Source organism: Coregonus lavaretus, assembly GCF_964263955.1.
Source record: "Coregonus lavaretus genome assembly, chromosome: 31".
Classification (NCBI taxonomy): Eukaryota; Metazoa; Chordata; class Actinopteri; order Salmoniformes; family Salmonidae; genus Coregonus; species Coregonus lavaretus.
In genome coordinates, this window is record NC_140018.1 from 27,535,703 (window position 1) to 27,548,602 (window position 12,900).

Below are 12,900 nucleotides of genomic sequence, written 5' to 3' on the forward strand. Positions count from 1 at the left end.
TGAACAAATGAATGGCTGATGCGTGGTACTTTTGATTATCTCGTGATCTCCACAAAATAACTTTTGTTAGGTCGTGATCACAACAAAATTATCTTGTGATCTCGACAAACAACTTTTGTTATGTAGTGTTGAGATAAATAAGTCGTGATCTTGACATAACAAGGTATTTTTTATTCATATGTCCTCTCTGGACTTCCGTACTTTCAAGACAACTGGGAACTCGGAAAACAAAGCTAGGTCAAATCATGACATCAGTGATTTTCAGGTCGGAAAGTCGGAGCTCTAGAAAAATGCCAGAGTTTGCGACTTGGAATTTCGAGTTGGATGACCGTTCAAAACTACTTTTCCCAGTCGGAGCTCATTTTTTCACGAGTTCCCAGTTGTCTTGAAAGCACCAATACTTCAGTCTGAGACTGCCATCATAGAGATCGCACAATTGGCCCAGCGTCGTCCAGGGTAGGGTAGGGAATGGCCGGCAAGGATGTAGCTCAGTTGGTAGAGCATGGCGTTTGCAACGCCAGGGTTGTGGGTTCGATTCCCACGGGGGGCCAGTATGAAAAAAAGTAAAAATTAAATGTATGCACTCACTAACTGTAAGTCGCTCTGGATAAGAGCGTCTGCTAAATGACTCGAATGTAAATGTAAACTCCAGCAACTGCGGGAAGGATCTGGATGTGCTTATGTTCTTCAGCTTTCGTATATGTTTTATGAGATACCATAACATTGAACCCCAACATTGCAGAAGCAAATGAGCTGTCAACCCCAAAACCAAGTGTCAAGGTTATTACAAACTTTATATTCCTTGTGTCTTTTAATGTAATCGCAGGCATGACATGTGTGTTCAGCCCAGAAATGGGACCTCTTGACATTGAAATGTCTGCGCCAGTCAAAATACCGCAGATACATTTCTTCATTTGTATGTAACAGTGTGAGATGGTTAGCCAGCTCTTTGGGAGAGAGGAAATCATCCACATGTATAAAGGCATCTCCAGGCACAAAGTTCTCATAGTTCTGCCTAGGTGGCCCAAGAGCAATTGGCACAGATCCAGCAGCTAGTGGGTTGTACAGCTTTTCAGTGATGTAATCTTTGTGAATTGAGTTCTCAAACGAAAGATAGAATTTACAACTGGATATTGTGTCCAGGAAGTCTTGATCATTGATGTGTTCTCCAAAGGCTTTTCCATAGGTGTGTATCTCTATGTGTTTATGCAATTCATTGTAGTACCTCGCTCTGGCATGGTCAGGGTTCCAGTTGCTCACAATCCAGCAGACCAATTTAGTTTTATTTGGCAATACGAAAGCTTCCCCCTCCTCTTGGCTGAATACAACTGACCCATACGGCACTTCAATATCTGCATCTTGCCTATAATTCAAAGTCAAATTGAAAATATTTCCAAGACCTGGGTTTTTATACGTGTGTGACGGGGACTCTAGATTCATCCACACCCACTTTTGGAAAGGTGGGCGCTGCAATGGTGGTAGATTTGATAAATCACTTTTTATGTCTCTATGGTGAATGATGACCCCACTTGACTTATTGTATAGGTCTCGGTCAGCTGTTAAAAAACAGCCTTCAATATTGAACAGGGGGCTGCATGTGTCCAGATCATAGGACTGGCCAAAAGGCCACAGCCATAATAGAACAATGGTCTTATTATTAACCTCATTTGCTTCCAGATGTTCTTCCTTCTGAATTGGTAGTGTTGATGATGCAAGCCAATTACTTGACCATTTAAAATACATGAGGAAAACAGTCACAAAACAGCCTATTGCAATGATTGCAGTCACAAGTCGGCGCATTAAGCGGTTAAAAGTTGCCATCGCCATTTTTGTCCTGTAAAAAAATTAATAATGTCATTAGTTTGATTCAAAACAATGTTGATGACACTGGTTCAATAATGAAACAAACAATGCAGTAATGTACTGGTTTGGTTCAGTGCATATATTTTCTCAGGTGATATGGATTGTGTATCTTATAGCCTTTTATATCACAAAAACCTGACACTATCTAGTCACAGATGTCCAACATAGAAACAGGTCTACATATTTTAGCTTACTTATGCAAGATCACAATCAATGCATAGGCTAAGATTATGAAATAAGTAGCCTAGACGTTGATGAATAATGACCTATAACAACTCATTTCATACATGACTAACAAATTGGAACATGGGATAGCTAGAGAAACTCAGAGGATAATCTAATCAATAGGCTGCTGATTCATTATACTACTGCTGCTTGTAGCCTACGTTTTAAAAGGCAATTCCACCTACATGCAGACGTTTAGTTTTACTTTAGAAAATAGCCTAAACATGGCCAATAGCAATATTAACATCATAGGACCTGCCCTTACCTGGCACAAACCTAAAACAGGTATACTTTCAAAATGTCAATGAACAGTGCTAATAGGCTACAATGTGATTGCTCAATTAACATAAATGACCAACAATTAACACATTAAACAATATAAAGGCGATTTGCATAAACATGGTCGTTTCTAATAATAATGAAAATAGGTGCTACCTACCCTCGAAACTTGAGAAAGCAAATAACCAGAGACGCGAAACCTGTGAGCCTTGAATTTGAGCCACGCCCAAGAGTCATATCACAGCGGAGGTGAGCAGAGCAGGGCCAGGTTGTCGAAACAGACAAACATTTCTAAATAAATGACATGATTAGGCTACCGGACTCTGGCGTCTGATCATAATAATGTTTTAAGGGATTAGAAATCACATAGTTAAAGGTCAACATCATGAGTAATCGACAATTGTGTGCAGAAAATTAAGCCTAGGCCTTTTGTGTGGGGAGAAAAGGGATCGAATGTCCAGCACAGGCCTATTATTAGCCTTCTTAATTTATTTACATTAATACATTTATCAACTGAAGTGAATTCGCTTTTAATTTGGGTATCTATCTGGTTCCTCCAGGTCAGGAAAAACAACCTGTTGACTGGCATGGCTCATGTAGGCCCTATATAACCCACAGTGGTGGTGAGCAGATAGAAAGTTGGCAATTATCCCATTTAATAGAATAAAAAGACAAACATCTCTAAATGACTATATGATTACCAGACCCTGGCGTTTGTTCAGTTACATTAACTAAAGCATAGGCCTAATGTTTCAAGCGATTACTGATAGCATAGTCATAGGTTAACAAGAGTAGCCTAGGCCTAAAACTAACAATTAGTCAGTTTGTGTGTGGAGAAATTGAGGGAAATTACCAACATGACTTCACAGGCATAAATAAGATCACCAATAGAGTACCACAGTATGAATCATAATACCCATAAAACCTAGCGGTCAAACAGGGAAATGGTTTTGGGTATAGTGGAATCGGTGAGGGTAACCAGAAGTGGTCTAGTGATAATTGTTTGTGTTTCCGTTGGTCAGAGGGAGAAGGCGCTCAGAGTTAAACAAATGGGGGAAAGAATTGTGAATTGTTTCGCTCTCAAGAAAAGGGCGCCATTGAAAGGAGTGATTACTGGGGTAGCAGTAAATGTAAAAGTTGACCAACTGAAGGGGAAGATTCCTGGTGTTTGTGATGCTCGTTGTTTGGTGCGACGCAAACAGGGTGGCGAGAGTGGGGAAACAGAAGTGTCATGTCTGTTATTTTGAGTTTTGAAGTTGAGTCTTTGCCTGACAAAGTGAAGTTAGGATATACAAGTTATCCTGTACGAGCTTATGTGCCGAATACATTACGATGTTACAGGTGTCAAACTTATGGGCATGTGGTTGCAGTGTGTACAAGGGAGGTTCCAAGGTGTGTAGAAGGGCATGAGACAAAGTAGTGTTATGTGCTAATTGTAGGGGTGCCCATGGGGCTGGGGATCAGAAATGTGTGAGAGAGGCAGGTTGAGGTTTGCAGGGTAAGAGTAGTGCAGTGAAGAAAGTAGAGGAAGATGGGTCAAGGGTGAGGAGTGGTGATAGCAGTAGGTTTGTACCAGTACAGAGGGATAGGCCAACAAGTGATATATGTTTCAGTAAGATTGGATTTTTAGCATTTATAGCAATGGTTATTAATTGTACTGCAGGGATGGAACGTAAGTCAAAGAAAATGGAGGTTGTGGTGGCAGCTGCAGAGTGGTATTTGGGTGTGCGAGACTTGACATCAGAAGAGTTACAGGGAGTGTTAAGTGGTGATGTCCCATCATTTCAGGTTGAGGGCATGAGGTAGGAATGAATATATTTAAATAGTGGAGTAGTGTGGTGTTAATTATTAATATTTTTGAATTTGTGAGTGTAGTGTTAGATGGTAGGGTATTTCTTTATTAGATTTTTCAAGCAAAATGTAAGGGAGTTGTACTCCAGTCTAGTAGGTGGCGGTATTGCATCAAATTGGATGCCAACCGCCGTTAAACCTCATTGAAGAAGAAGGGAAACTGTTCCAATCGTTCTTTTCCCTTAGAGGATTTTAGAAACAGTTAAAATAAGGGCTGTGTTTCGTGTAGGCTTTCCCTGGCGTGACATTTTGACGTGTAAATCTCTCTCGGACAAGGTGACTTTTATCAATATATTTGCCTGTATTTACTCCCAACTAATGAAATGCTAATTAGCTGCTAATGTGGCTATCATAAAGAACTACAAATGCCATCATGATCTGGACGAGACTGCCAAATGGAGGCAAAAGTAACTTTCTCTGGATTAACTATCTAATGTTAGCTAAATGTAGTAATGAATGAATTGGCTACATTTCTTTAAATGTACCTGTTAGCAAAGGTGCCTGCTAGAGATGAGTTGCAGGAGCTTGCAGAGATTTGTAGTCTTGCATGATGTCTACTTTGATGCTAAATATCATCGAATCTGAGCATAAATAGAGCCGAATATATTGATAAGTCACCTTGTCCACGAGAGATTTACATGGTTATGAAGGGTAAACCTACACGAAACACAGCCCTTATTTTAAGTTTTTCTAAAATCCCCTATGGAAAACTGGATGGTGGAAAAATGATTGGAACCATTTCCCTGTTTGACCGCTAGGTTTTATGGGTATTATGACACCTCTACTGTGGGGGCTCTATTCATATGTTTCAACTGAAGTGAATTCAAACTTGTTGATTTATTTAAGCCTGTGTGTCATTGCATACTTTTAACTTGGGTGTCTGGTTCCTCCAGGAGAAACTGCAAATGCCTGCAAGACTTGAATAAACTCAAACTCATGTTGGAGAATATTCTGTATTCAGAATACAGAAAAGCTACAGCTTCACAGCCTGTTCCAAACAGCAACCAGGTCCCCTCTTCTTGTGAGCCTCTGTATCCATGGGGTAAGTTGCCAGAATCCTTTTTCTTTTGTTTAGCAGGGCTTCTGCTGTGTAACACATCCCACTGGGCACAGACATCAATTCAACGTCTATTCCATGTTGGTTCAATGTAATTTAATTGAAATGATGTGAAAACAACATTGTTTCAACCAGTGTGTGCCCAGTGGGATGTTCCCAGTTTGATAGACACACAATCTGGGACAAGCTAGCTGTTGAAAATGAATTGGGCAACTAATAGATAGTAATCAACCTGTCACTTTGCAGTTGGTCCTTTTGTAGGTAGGAATTTGTGAAGAAATATCCACAGGGAAGTATTATTAAACAGAGACTATCACCTGGCACATGCGCAAAAACATGTAAACGCATGCAAGACTTTGGGGTAGTATATATGCATGGTGTCTTGTGCTCACGCCTTGGTGATGAACAAACAAATCGTGATAGCCAAGTCAAAACTGACTTGTTTTGAAGTCAGTTTAATAATACTTTCCTGTGGATATTTTGTCTCACATTTCCAACGGCAGAAGGATGAAATCAGCTGACAACAGGTAGAGGGTCCTGCCCGAGTTTGGAAAATGTGTAGTTTCCAAGGATGAATGTGTAGTTTCCAAGTACAGACTCCGGATGGCAGTAAAAGACAAATAATGTGTTTTCATTGACGTCTGCAGCTGGCGTATGGTAGCATGAACCCAATCACACCACGATCACAGCACTGTGATTGCAGGTCTGAAAAGGAAGCCACTATAATAAGTCTCAGTTGTCTGGACTAGCGAGTACAGTGATGTCTAGACTCACATACATACATTCTTATAAGCTGTTTTTACCCATGGGAACCAATTATGCACTGCAAAAAGTGAAATCTAAGCAAGTCTAAATATGTTATATTGAGTGATAATTCACTTAAAATGTGTGTTCTTTCCTTGTTTTTTCTTACCAAGCTAAATTATCTAACATCATTGGCAAATTATTTTGCTTATTTTAACTTAAAAAAGGCTTAATAAATGTAATTCTTATTTCAATATATAAGGTAAAATATCTTGAAACATATCTTGAAATAAGATAAGTGACTTGTATTAAGCATTTTTTAGGTGAAAAAAAAATACATTTATCTGCCAATGACATCAAATAATTTAGCTTGGTAACAAAAAAACAAAAACCCCCCACTAATTTTAAGTGAATTATCGCTCAATATAAGATATTGAGATTTCACTTTTTGCATTGTGGTCTTATTTTAGGTTATGGTTACGGATATGGACCAAAGGATAGTTTTTTCATTTCTGCAAAATCCCCCTTAGAGATAAGCATGGCTTTCTCATTTGAGAAGATTTCAGTGGAATGGGAATGCAGTGCTCTATATAGCAGCTGCAGGAAAATGCCTCTGTCCTTGTAGCCTCTCTCTCTCTCTCTGCCCCCCCCCCCTCTCTCTGCCCCCTCTCTCTCTCCTTTCTGCTCTCCCTGATTAACCTGTGAGCCCTGATGTGTCCAGTGTCAGCCTGCTCCATCCTCAGACAGAGCTATTTCATTTTCACTAGGATTCTTTTCATTTTCCTCTTCAAAATGGACTCCATTGGTGCCTGCAAAGAGATTAAATAACTTTTAAAGGTAGACTCAGTGATATGCCGTAGATGCAGAACGTAAACAGCATAGTGGGTCAATTTCCACAACAACTAAGAGTGCTGAAGCCTGAGGCTACACTTCTCCACTGTTTTGGTCCCCTGGCTACCACGCTGTAACAGCGTGAAGCGTATCCATGCACATATGCAGATACTGTGTGTGACTGTGTGAGAGCGAAGTCTTGCATTTCGCTCATCTCAATGGCCGTGTTCGAGAGGATCAAACCGTAATGTATCATGGGTAAATTGTGACTGGCTGAATGATCTACAAATAATAATGAGTAGTTATTTATGATGCAAGGTTCTTTGTAGATCAGTCAGTCGGCAGTCGCCTGCACTGTCGGCTGCAATGTCGAACAAGCCCATTATATACAGTGATACTTTTAGCTGATGCCTGTACACATCGTGACGTATTTCATTATGACGTACGTGATCTTCATGCAATCTCATTCCGTTACTGGACGGAGAGCATATGGTTTCACAATGCAAGACAAGATGGAGGAGAGCCTCTCGTCAGAGATCGCATTTATTTTGGGAGATTGCAAAATATAACCTTTTCATTCAAGACAGTAGACACATATTGTTCCAGGTGATAAAAAAACATGTTATGTTTAGTTACTTTTTCCTCAACTTGTTTCTCTAACTTTCTAGCATGTCAAACTAGCTTACAGAGCAGCTAGCTAGCTAAAAGCTATGCTAGGTTGAAGACACTGTAGCTAGCGAACTCCACCTAACAATGATTTAAAAAACAAGCGTCATTACCATCACAATAAATTAAAACAGCAGGCAACAGTCATAATATAATTGGCCTAATGGCCAATGTGTATTATTTAACATTACTATTAAAATAGTACTCACTTATAGGAATGGGTAATTGTTTACAAATTGCTAGCTATCCCATAAAGCCATCGATGACATCAACCTATTGTTTCCTATGTGAAGTCTCAGTGGTGCTTTTGAAGACCAGGAAGTGTTGTTTTGGCGTGTTGCCATCTTGTTTCATGGAGGAGTTTTTGGGAACATTGCATGTGCAATTTGAGCTGCTCTAGGAAGTGATGTTGCAGGTTAGCTCAGTGCTGCCCCAGCTCATTGAGTATCTCAAGTTGAAGGCCAACCAGGGTACTGCAGGCTGCACATTTCCCCTATAACTTCTTCTATGTGCGATTTTAAAATAATTGGTTAAAGGACATACATCTGGTGAAATAGAAGTAAGTATTGGCACCATGAGTTTGTTCTAAAAATTGTGTATACCCATGAATATTGACCACGAAGATCGCCATACTCCTATTGACTATAATGCTTTCTGAAAACATTGCCTGCAGTACCCCGGTTGGCCTTGAACTTGAAATCCTCAATAAGAGGGGGCAGTTGTTCTCCCCGGACTGCACTAAAGACGATTCAGTTTGGAACATTTTTAAGTATGTGGCATCCGTTTCGCAACCGAGCCTTCAACCACAAGGGGAGCGCTGCTATACCACTCCGTTGCGGACAGTCCCCATTGAAATGAATGATATCCGGCGCATCGCAACAGACTGCTCAGATGTAATGTGAATGAGGCTTGAGTCTACCTTTAAGTACTCGGCAGGTAGCTTAGTGGTTAAGAGCGTTGTGCCAGTAACCGAAAGGTCGCTGGTTCTAATCCCCGAGCTGACTACGTGAAAAATCTGTCGATGTGCACTTGAGCAAGGCACTTAACCCTAATTGCTCCTGTAAGTCGCTCTGGATAAGAGCGTCTGCTAAATGACCTATTTATTTTTATTTTATTTTACTCATATGTAGGCCTGACTGTGAAGATACTGTACATAAAGTGCCTTCAGAAAGTATACACACCCCTTGACTTTTTCCACATTTTGTTGTTACAACCTGAATTTAAAATGGATTAAATTGAGATTGTTGGTCACTGGCCTATACACAATAGCCTATAATGTCAAAGTGGAATTATGTTTTTCAAATTGTTTTTGCTAATTAATAAAAAATGGAAAGCTGAAATATCTTGATTCAATAAGTATTCAACCCCTTTGTTATGGCAAGCCTAAATATGTTCAGGAGTAAAATTTTGCTTAAGAAGTCACATAATAAGTTGCATGGACTCAATGTGTGCAATAATAGTGTTTAACCCCTGTAAGTCTAATAATTGTTTTAAGATGGCCATAAAATGTACCATTAGCCATTTTGATTTTGAATTTGACAACCCCTGTAGGTATAAAATAAAATATATATACAGTGGGGAGAACAAGTATTTGATACACTGCCGATTTTGCAGGTTTTCCTACTTACAAAGCATGTAGAGGTCTGTAATTTTTATCATAGGTACACTTCAACTGTGAGAGACGGAATCTAAAACATAAATCCAGAAAATCACATTGTATGATTTTTAAGTAATTAATTTGCATTTTATTGCATGACATAAGTATTTGATACATCAGAGAAGCAGAACTTAATATTTGGTACAGAAACCTTTGTTTGCAATTACAGAGATCATACGTTTCCTGTAGGTCTTGACCAGGTTTGCACACACTGCAGCAGGGATTTTGGCCCACTCCTCCATACAGACCTTCTCCAGATCTTTCAGGTTTCGGGGCTGTCGCTGGGCAATACGGACTTTCAGCTCCCTCCAAAGATTTTCTATTGGGTTCAGGTCTGGAGACTGGCTAGGCCACTCCAGGACCTTGAGATGCTTCTTACGGAGTCACTCCTTAGTTGCCCTGGCTGTGTGTTTCGGGTCGTTGTCATGCTGGAAGACCCAGCCACGACCCATCTTCAATGCTCTTACTGAGGGATGGAGGTTGTTGGCCAAGATCTCGCGATACATGGCCCCATCCATCCTCCCCTCAATATGATGCAGTCGTCCTGTCCCCTTTGCAGAAAAGCATCCCCAAAGAATGATGTTTCCACCTCCATGCTTCACGGTTGGGATGGTGTTCTTGGGGTTGTTCTCATCCTTCTTCTTCCTCCAAACACGGCGAGTGAAGCTCTATTTTTGTCTCATCAGACCACATGACCTTCTCCCATTCCTCATCTGAATCATCCAGATGGTCATTGGCAAACTTCAGACGGACCTGGACATGCGCTGGCTTGAGCAGGGGGACCTTGCGTGCGCTGCAGGATTTTAATCCATGACGGCGTAGTGTGTTACTAATGGTTTTCTTTGAGACTGAGGTCCCAGCTCTCTTCAGGTCATTGACCATGTCCTGCTGTTTAGTTCTGGGCTGATCCCTCACCTTCCTCATGATCATTGATGAGGTGACAAGGTGAGGTCTTGCATGGAGCCCCAGACCGAGGGTGATTGACCGTCATTTTGAACTTCTCCTACTTAGCTAGTTCATTTGCTAGCTTCACGTTAACGTTCCATAAGTTAGCAAGATAGCTAGCAATCAATCAATATCCATTGTTGTGCTTAGCGATTTAGCTAGCCAACAATGGATTTAGCTAGCCAAATAGCTAGGACTGTAGTTATAGATAGCTATTTTGCACTAGCCAGCTTGCATTACCTCTGCACTGTGTCAGCAAACTGTGCTCTCTGAAAATCCGCTGCAAGACGTCTGATTTCTTCCCAGGCGGCTGCCATTGTATTTGTTGGCTTCTAAAACTGTTCAATTGTATAACTGTTTTAGTACAGCTTTGCACGGAGGTAAACTTCAGCTTTATGACTATATTGCCACTACTAGCTAAACCATGTTGTGTAAAGTACAGCAAGGAGGCTAGTGATCCACAAAATCCACACGTCAACATACTACGGAAAGCATGTGAGTCCAAAAAACGCCACCATTTATTCCACCCCTTTTTCCCGCCACACCTCCTCCTTCCTCACTCGTGACGTCACGGAATTCAATTAATCATCATCATCATCATCTGACAACTGAACACAATTCACACAAAAAACACAATTCTAGTTTGTGAATTTCACTGATTCACACACATTTATTATCAAGCTCAGTTGGTAGAGCATGGCGTTTGCAACGCCAGGGTTGTGGGTTCGATTCCCACGGGGGTATGAAAAATAAAAAAATAATGTATGCACTCACTAACTGTAAATCGCTCTGGATAAGAGCGTCTGCTAAATGACTAGAATGTAAATGTAATAATGGCCTAATTTCATAAAAACTGCTTGAGAGCAGGAAATGCAAGCTTTCTACAAATGGTTTGATCATCCACTGTTGTAAATTGCTCACTGGAAACCAGTGTTAGAAATTGCGTAATTCAAATCTGGTATTGGAATAAGAGAAAACATAATCAAGAGATATTCAATCCAAGCTAAATTTATTATATGCAAAATGTATGTATGATAAGTATGATGGTTCGTATACGGGCTCACTGAAATACCACGCAGGGCAGACGGAGAACTAAACCATTATTTACAGGTTCTTTCTCAAATACTCTGACAGAGAGTTCCCACCTCTTCTGTTGGCCAATCAGAGTAAAGGACTGAGTGTGGTTTAGACTTTACTCAGCCAATCCGTTGGCGCACGGGTTAGTCCCAACCCCTTGGCGCTCCACCCCTTGGCGCTCCACCGTTCCCAGGCATAAGTTGCTATCATAATAACCTGTAGAGTCAGCACCCAAAAGACACCCTTCCAATCTGTACTCTATGTACCTACGTTCAAGGACGGTTTCACAGACAACAAAGAGAGAGTGTTCGTATCTGTAAGAAATACAAGTCTTATCTGTCCTACCCCCTAACGTTCCTTACATGAATCACAGCCTGTTATGTGAAACAATTTATATCAGTATAGTACACACCTATGCTTATCATTAATGCATTCCTTCTAAGTTATTCATCACATACAGATCCAATTATGAGAAAAATAGAAACAAACAATCCCCCTTTTCACACCCACTAGGGTGTGAACCCAAAATAAGAAAACACAGGATGTCAGTCATTAAAATACAATACAAACAAAAAGAATCACACTTTTATTAATAGGCAATAATGATACTGAAAAATAAAAACCCTCAGTCCTTCCATCTACACCCAACTTGCAAACGGTTGGCTACCAGTCACCCAGGAACTTCAAACCTTCACATAAGGAAAGACAAACATTCACAATGGTTAGCTTGATTAATAAAGCATAAAACACAAACAGGGAAGTACATTTTGGCCCCCTTTAGACACCCTCTAGGGTGTCACTCCTCCAAGTCTGGTAGGTCATATCCTTCATTCCTTAGGTCGGAGTCCGTGATTGGGCCGTATCTCACCATCTGTTTGGAAACCACCTTCTCCATCTCCTTTTCTCACCAACCGTCAGACACAGGGAATAAGACAACATCCACAAAGAACAAGTATACCCATAGAAGCTATAACTTCACCCAGAATAGTTACAACAATAGTTTTCCATTTACCAAATATGTTATCAAACCAACCGTTTATGGAGCTATCAATACCAGAGTTCTCAACCAGTTCGTTCGCCAGCGTGGTCACTCCCTGAAGCGCTTTGGTCACGGACCCGTCCGGTGCTGTGTTGTTGGAGATGAAAGTACAGCACAGAGATCCAAACAGAACACAAACCCCGTCCCGCTCAGCCAAAATCATATCTAAAGCTTTTCTATTCTGCCATGTCATTAAGCTAGTTGCCGCTGTCTGCTCAGCTAATCCCTTTATTGCATCACGAGTGTGGTTTTATAAATCTTTTGCTGGTTATATTAAATATAATTTATCCAATCTACATTTTTATTAATTGTTGACCACCAGAAAATACTTGATTCAAACCCAGCTGCGATCTGATTCCTAGCTTTGAATTGTTCTGGAACCCCTCGAGGTACTCCTATCCCATCAATATATATATCCTTTCATCAAAGGATCCCGGGAGGAGGTCCTACTTTCTATGTGACAACTCACCAGTCTCTGACACGTTTGATTGTTTGCGTATGTAGGTGAGTTCACAATCAGTTATCACCACACAACCATCAGATGTCAGCACGGGCCTGGTTTTGGTTCCTAAAACCCTCTGGCTGCAACAAAGAGGAGAGATTAGTCATGGTCTCTTTAGTTGTGATATTCTCTGTGTGGGAGCAGGAGCTAAGATGCCCTACCCT

General features: G+C 40.7%; 1 protein-coding gene across 1 annotated transcript; it reads right to left on the reverse strand.

Moving 5' to 3' along the window:
• Positions 1 to 756: 756 nt before the first annotated feature.
• On the reverse strand, positions 757 to 1,827 carry LOC311106476 (4-galactosyl-N-acetylglucosaminide 3-alpha-L-fucosyltransferase 9-like; the record flags this gene model as incomplete). Its single annotated transcript, XM_084148812.1, has 1 exon — positions 757 to 1,827. The coding sequence occupies one exon, from the start codon at positions 1,825 to 1,827 to the stop codon at positions 757 to 759; it is 1,071 nt and encodes a 356-aa protein (XP_084004938.1).
• Positions 1,828 to 12,900: the final 11,073 nt, after the last annotated feature.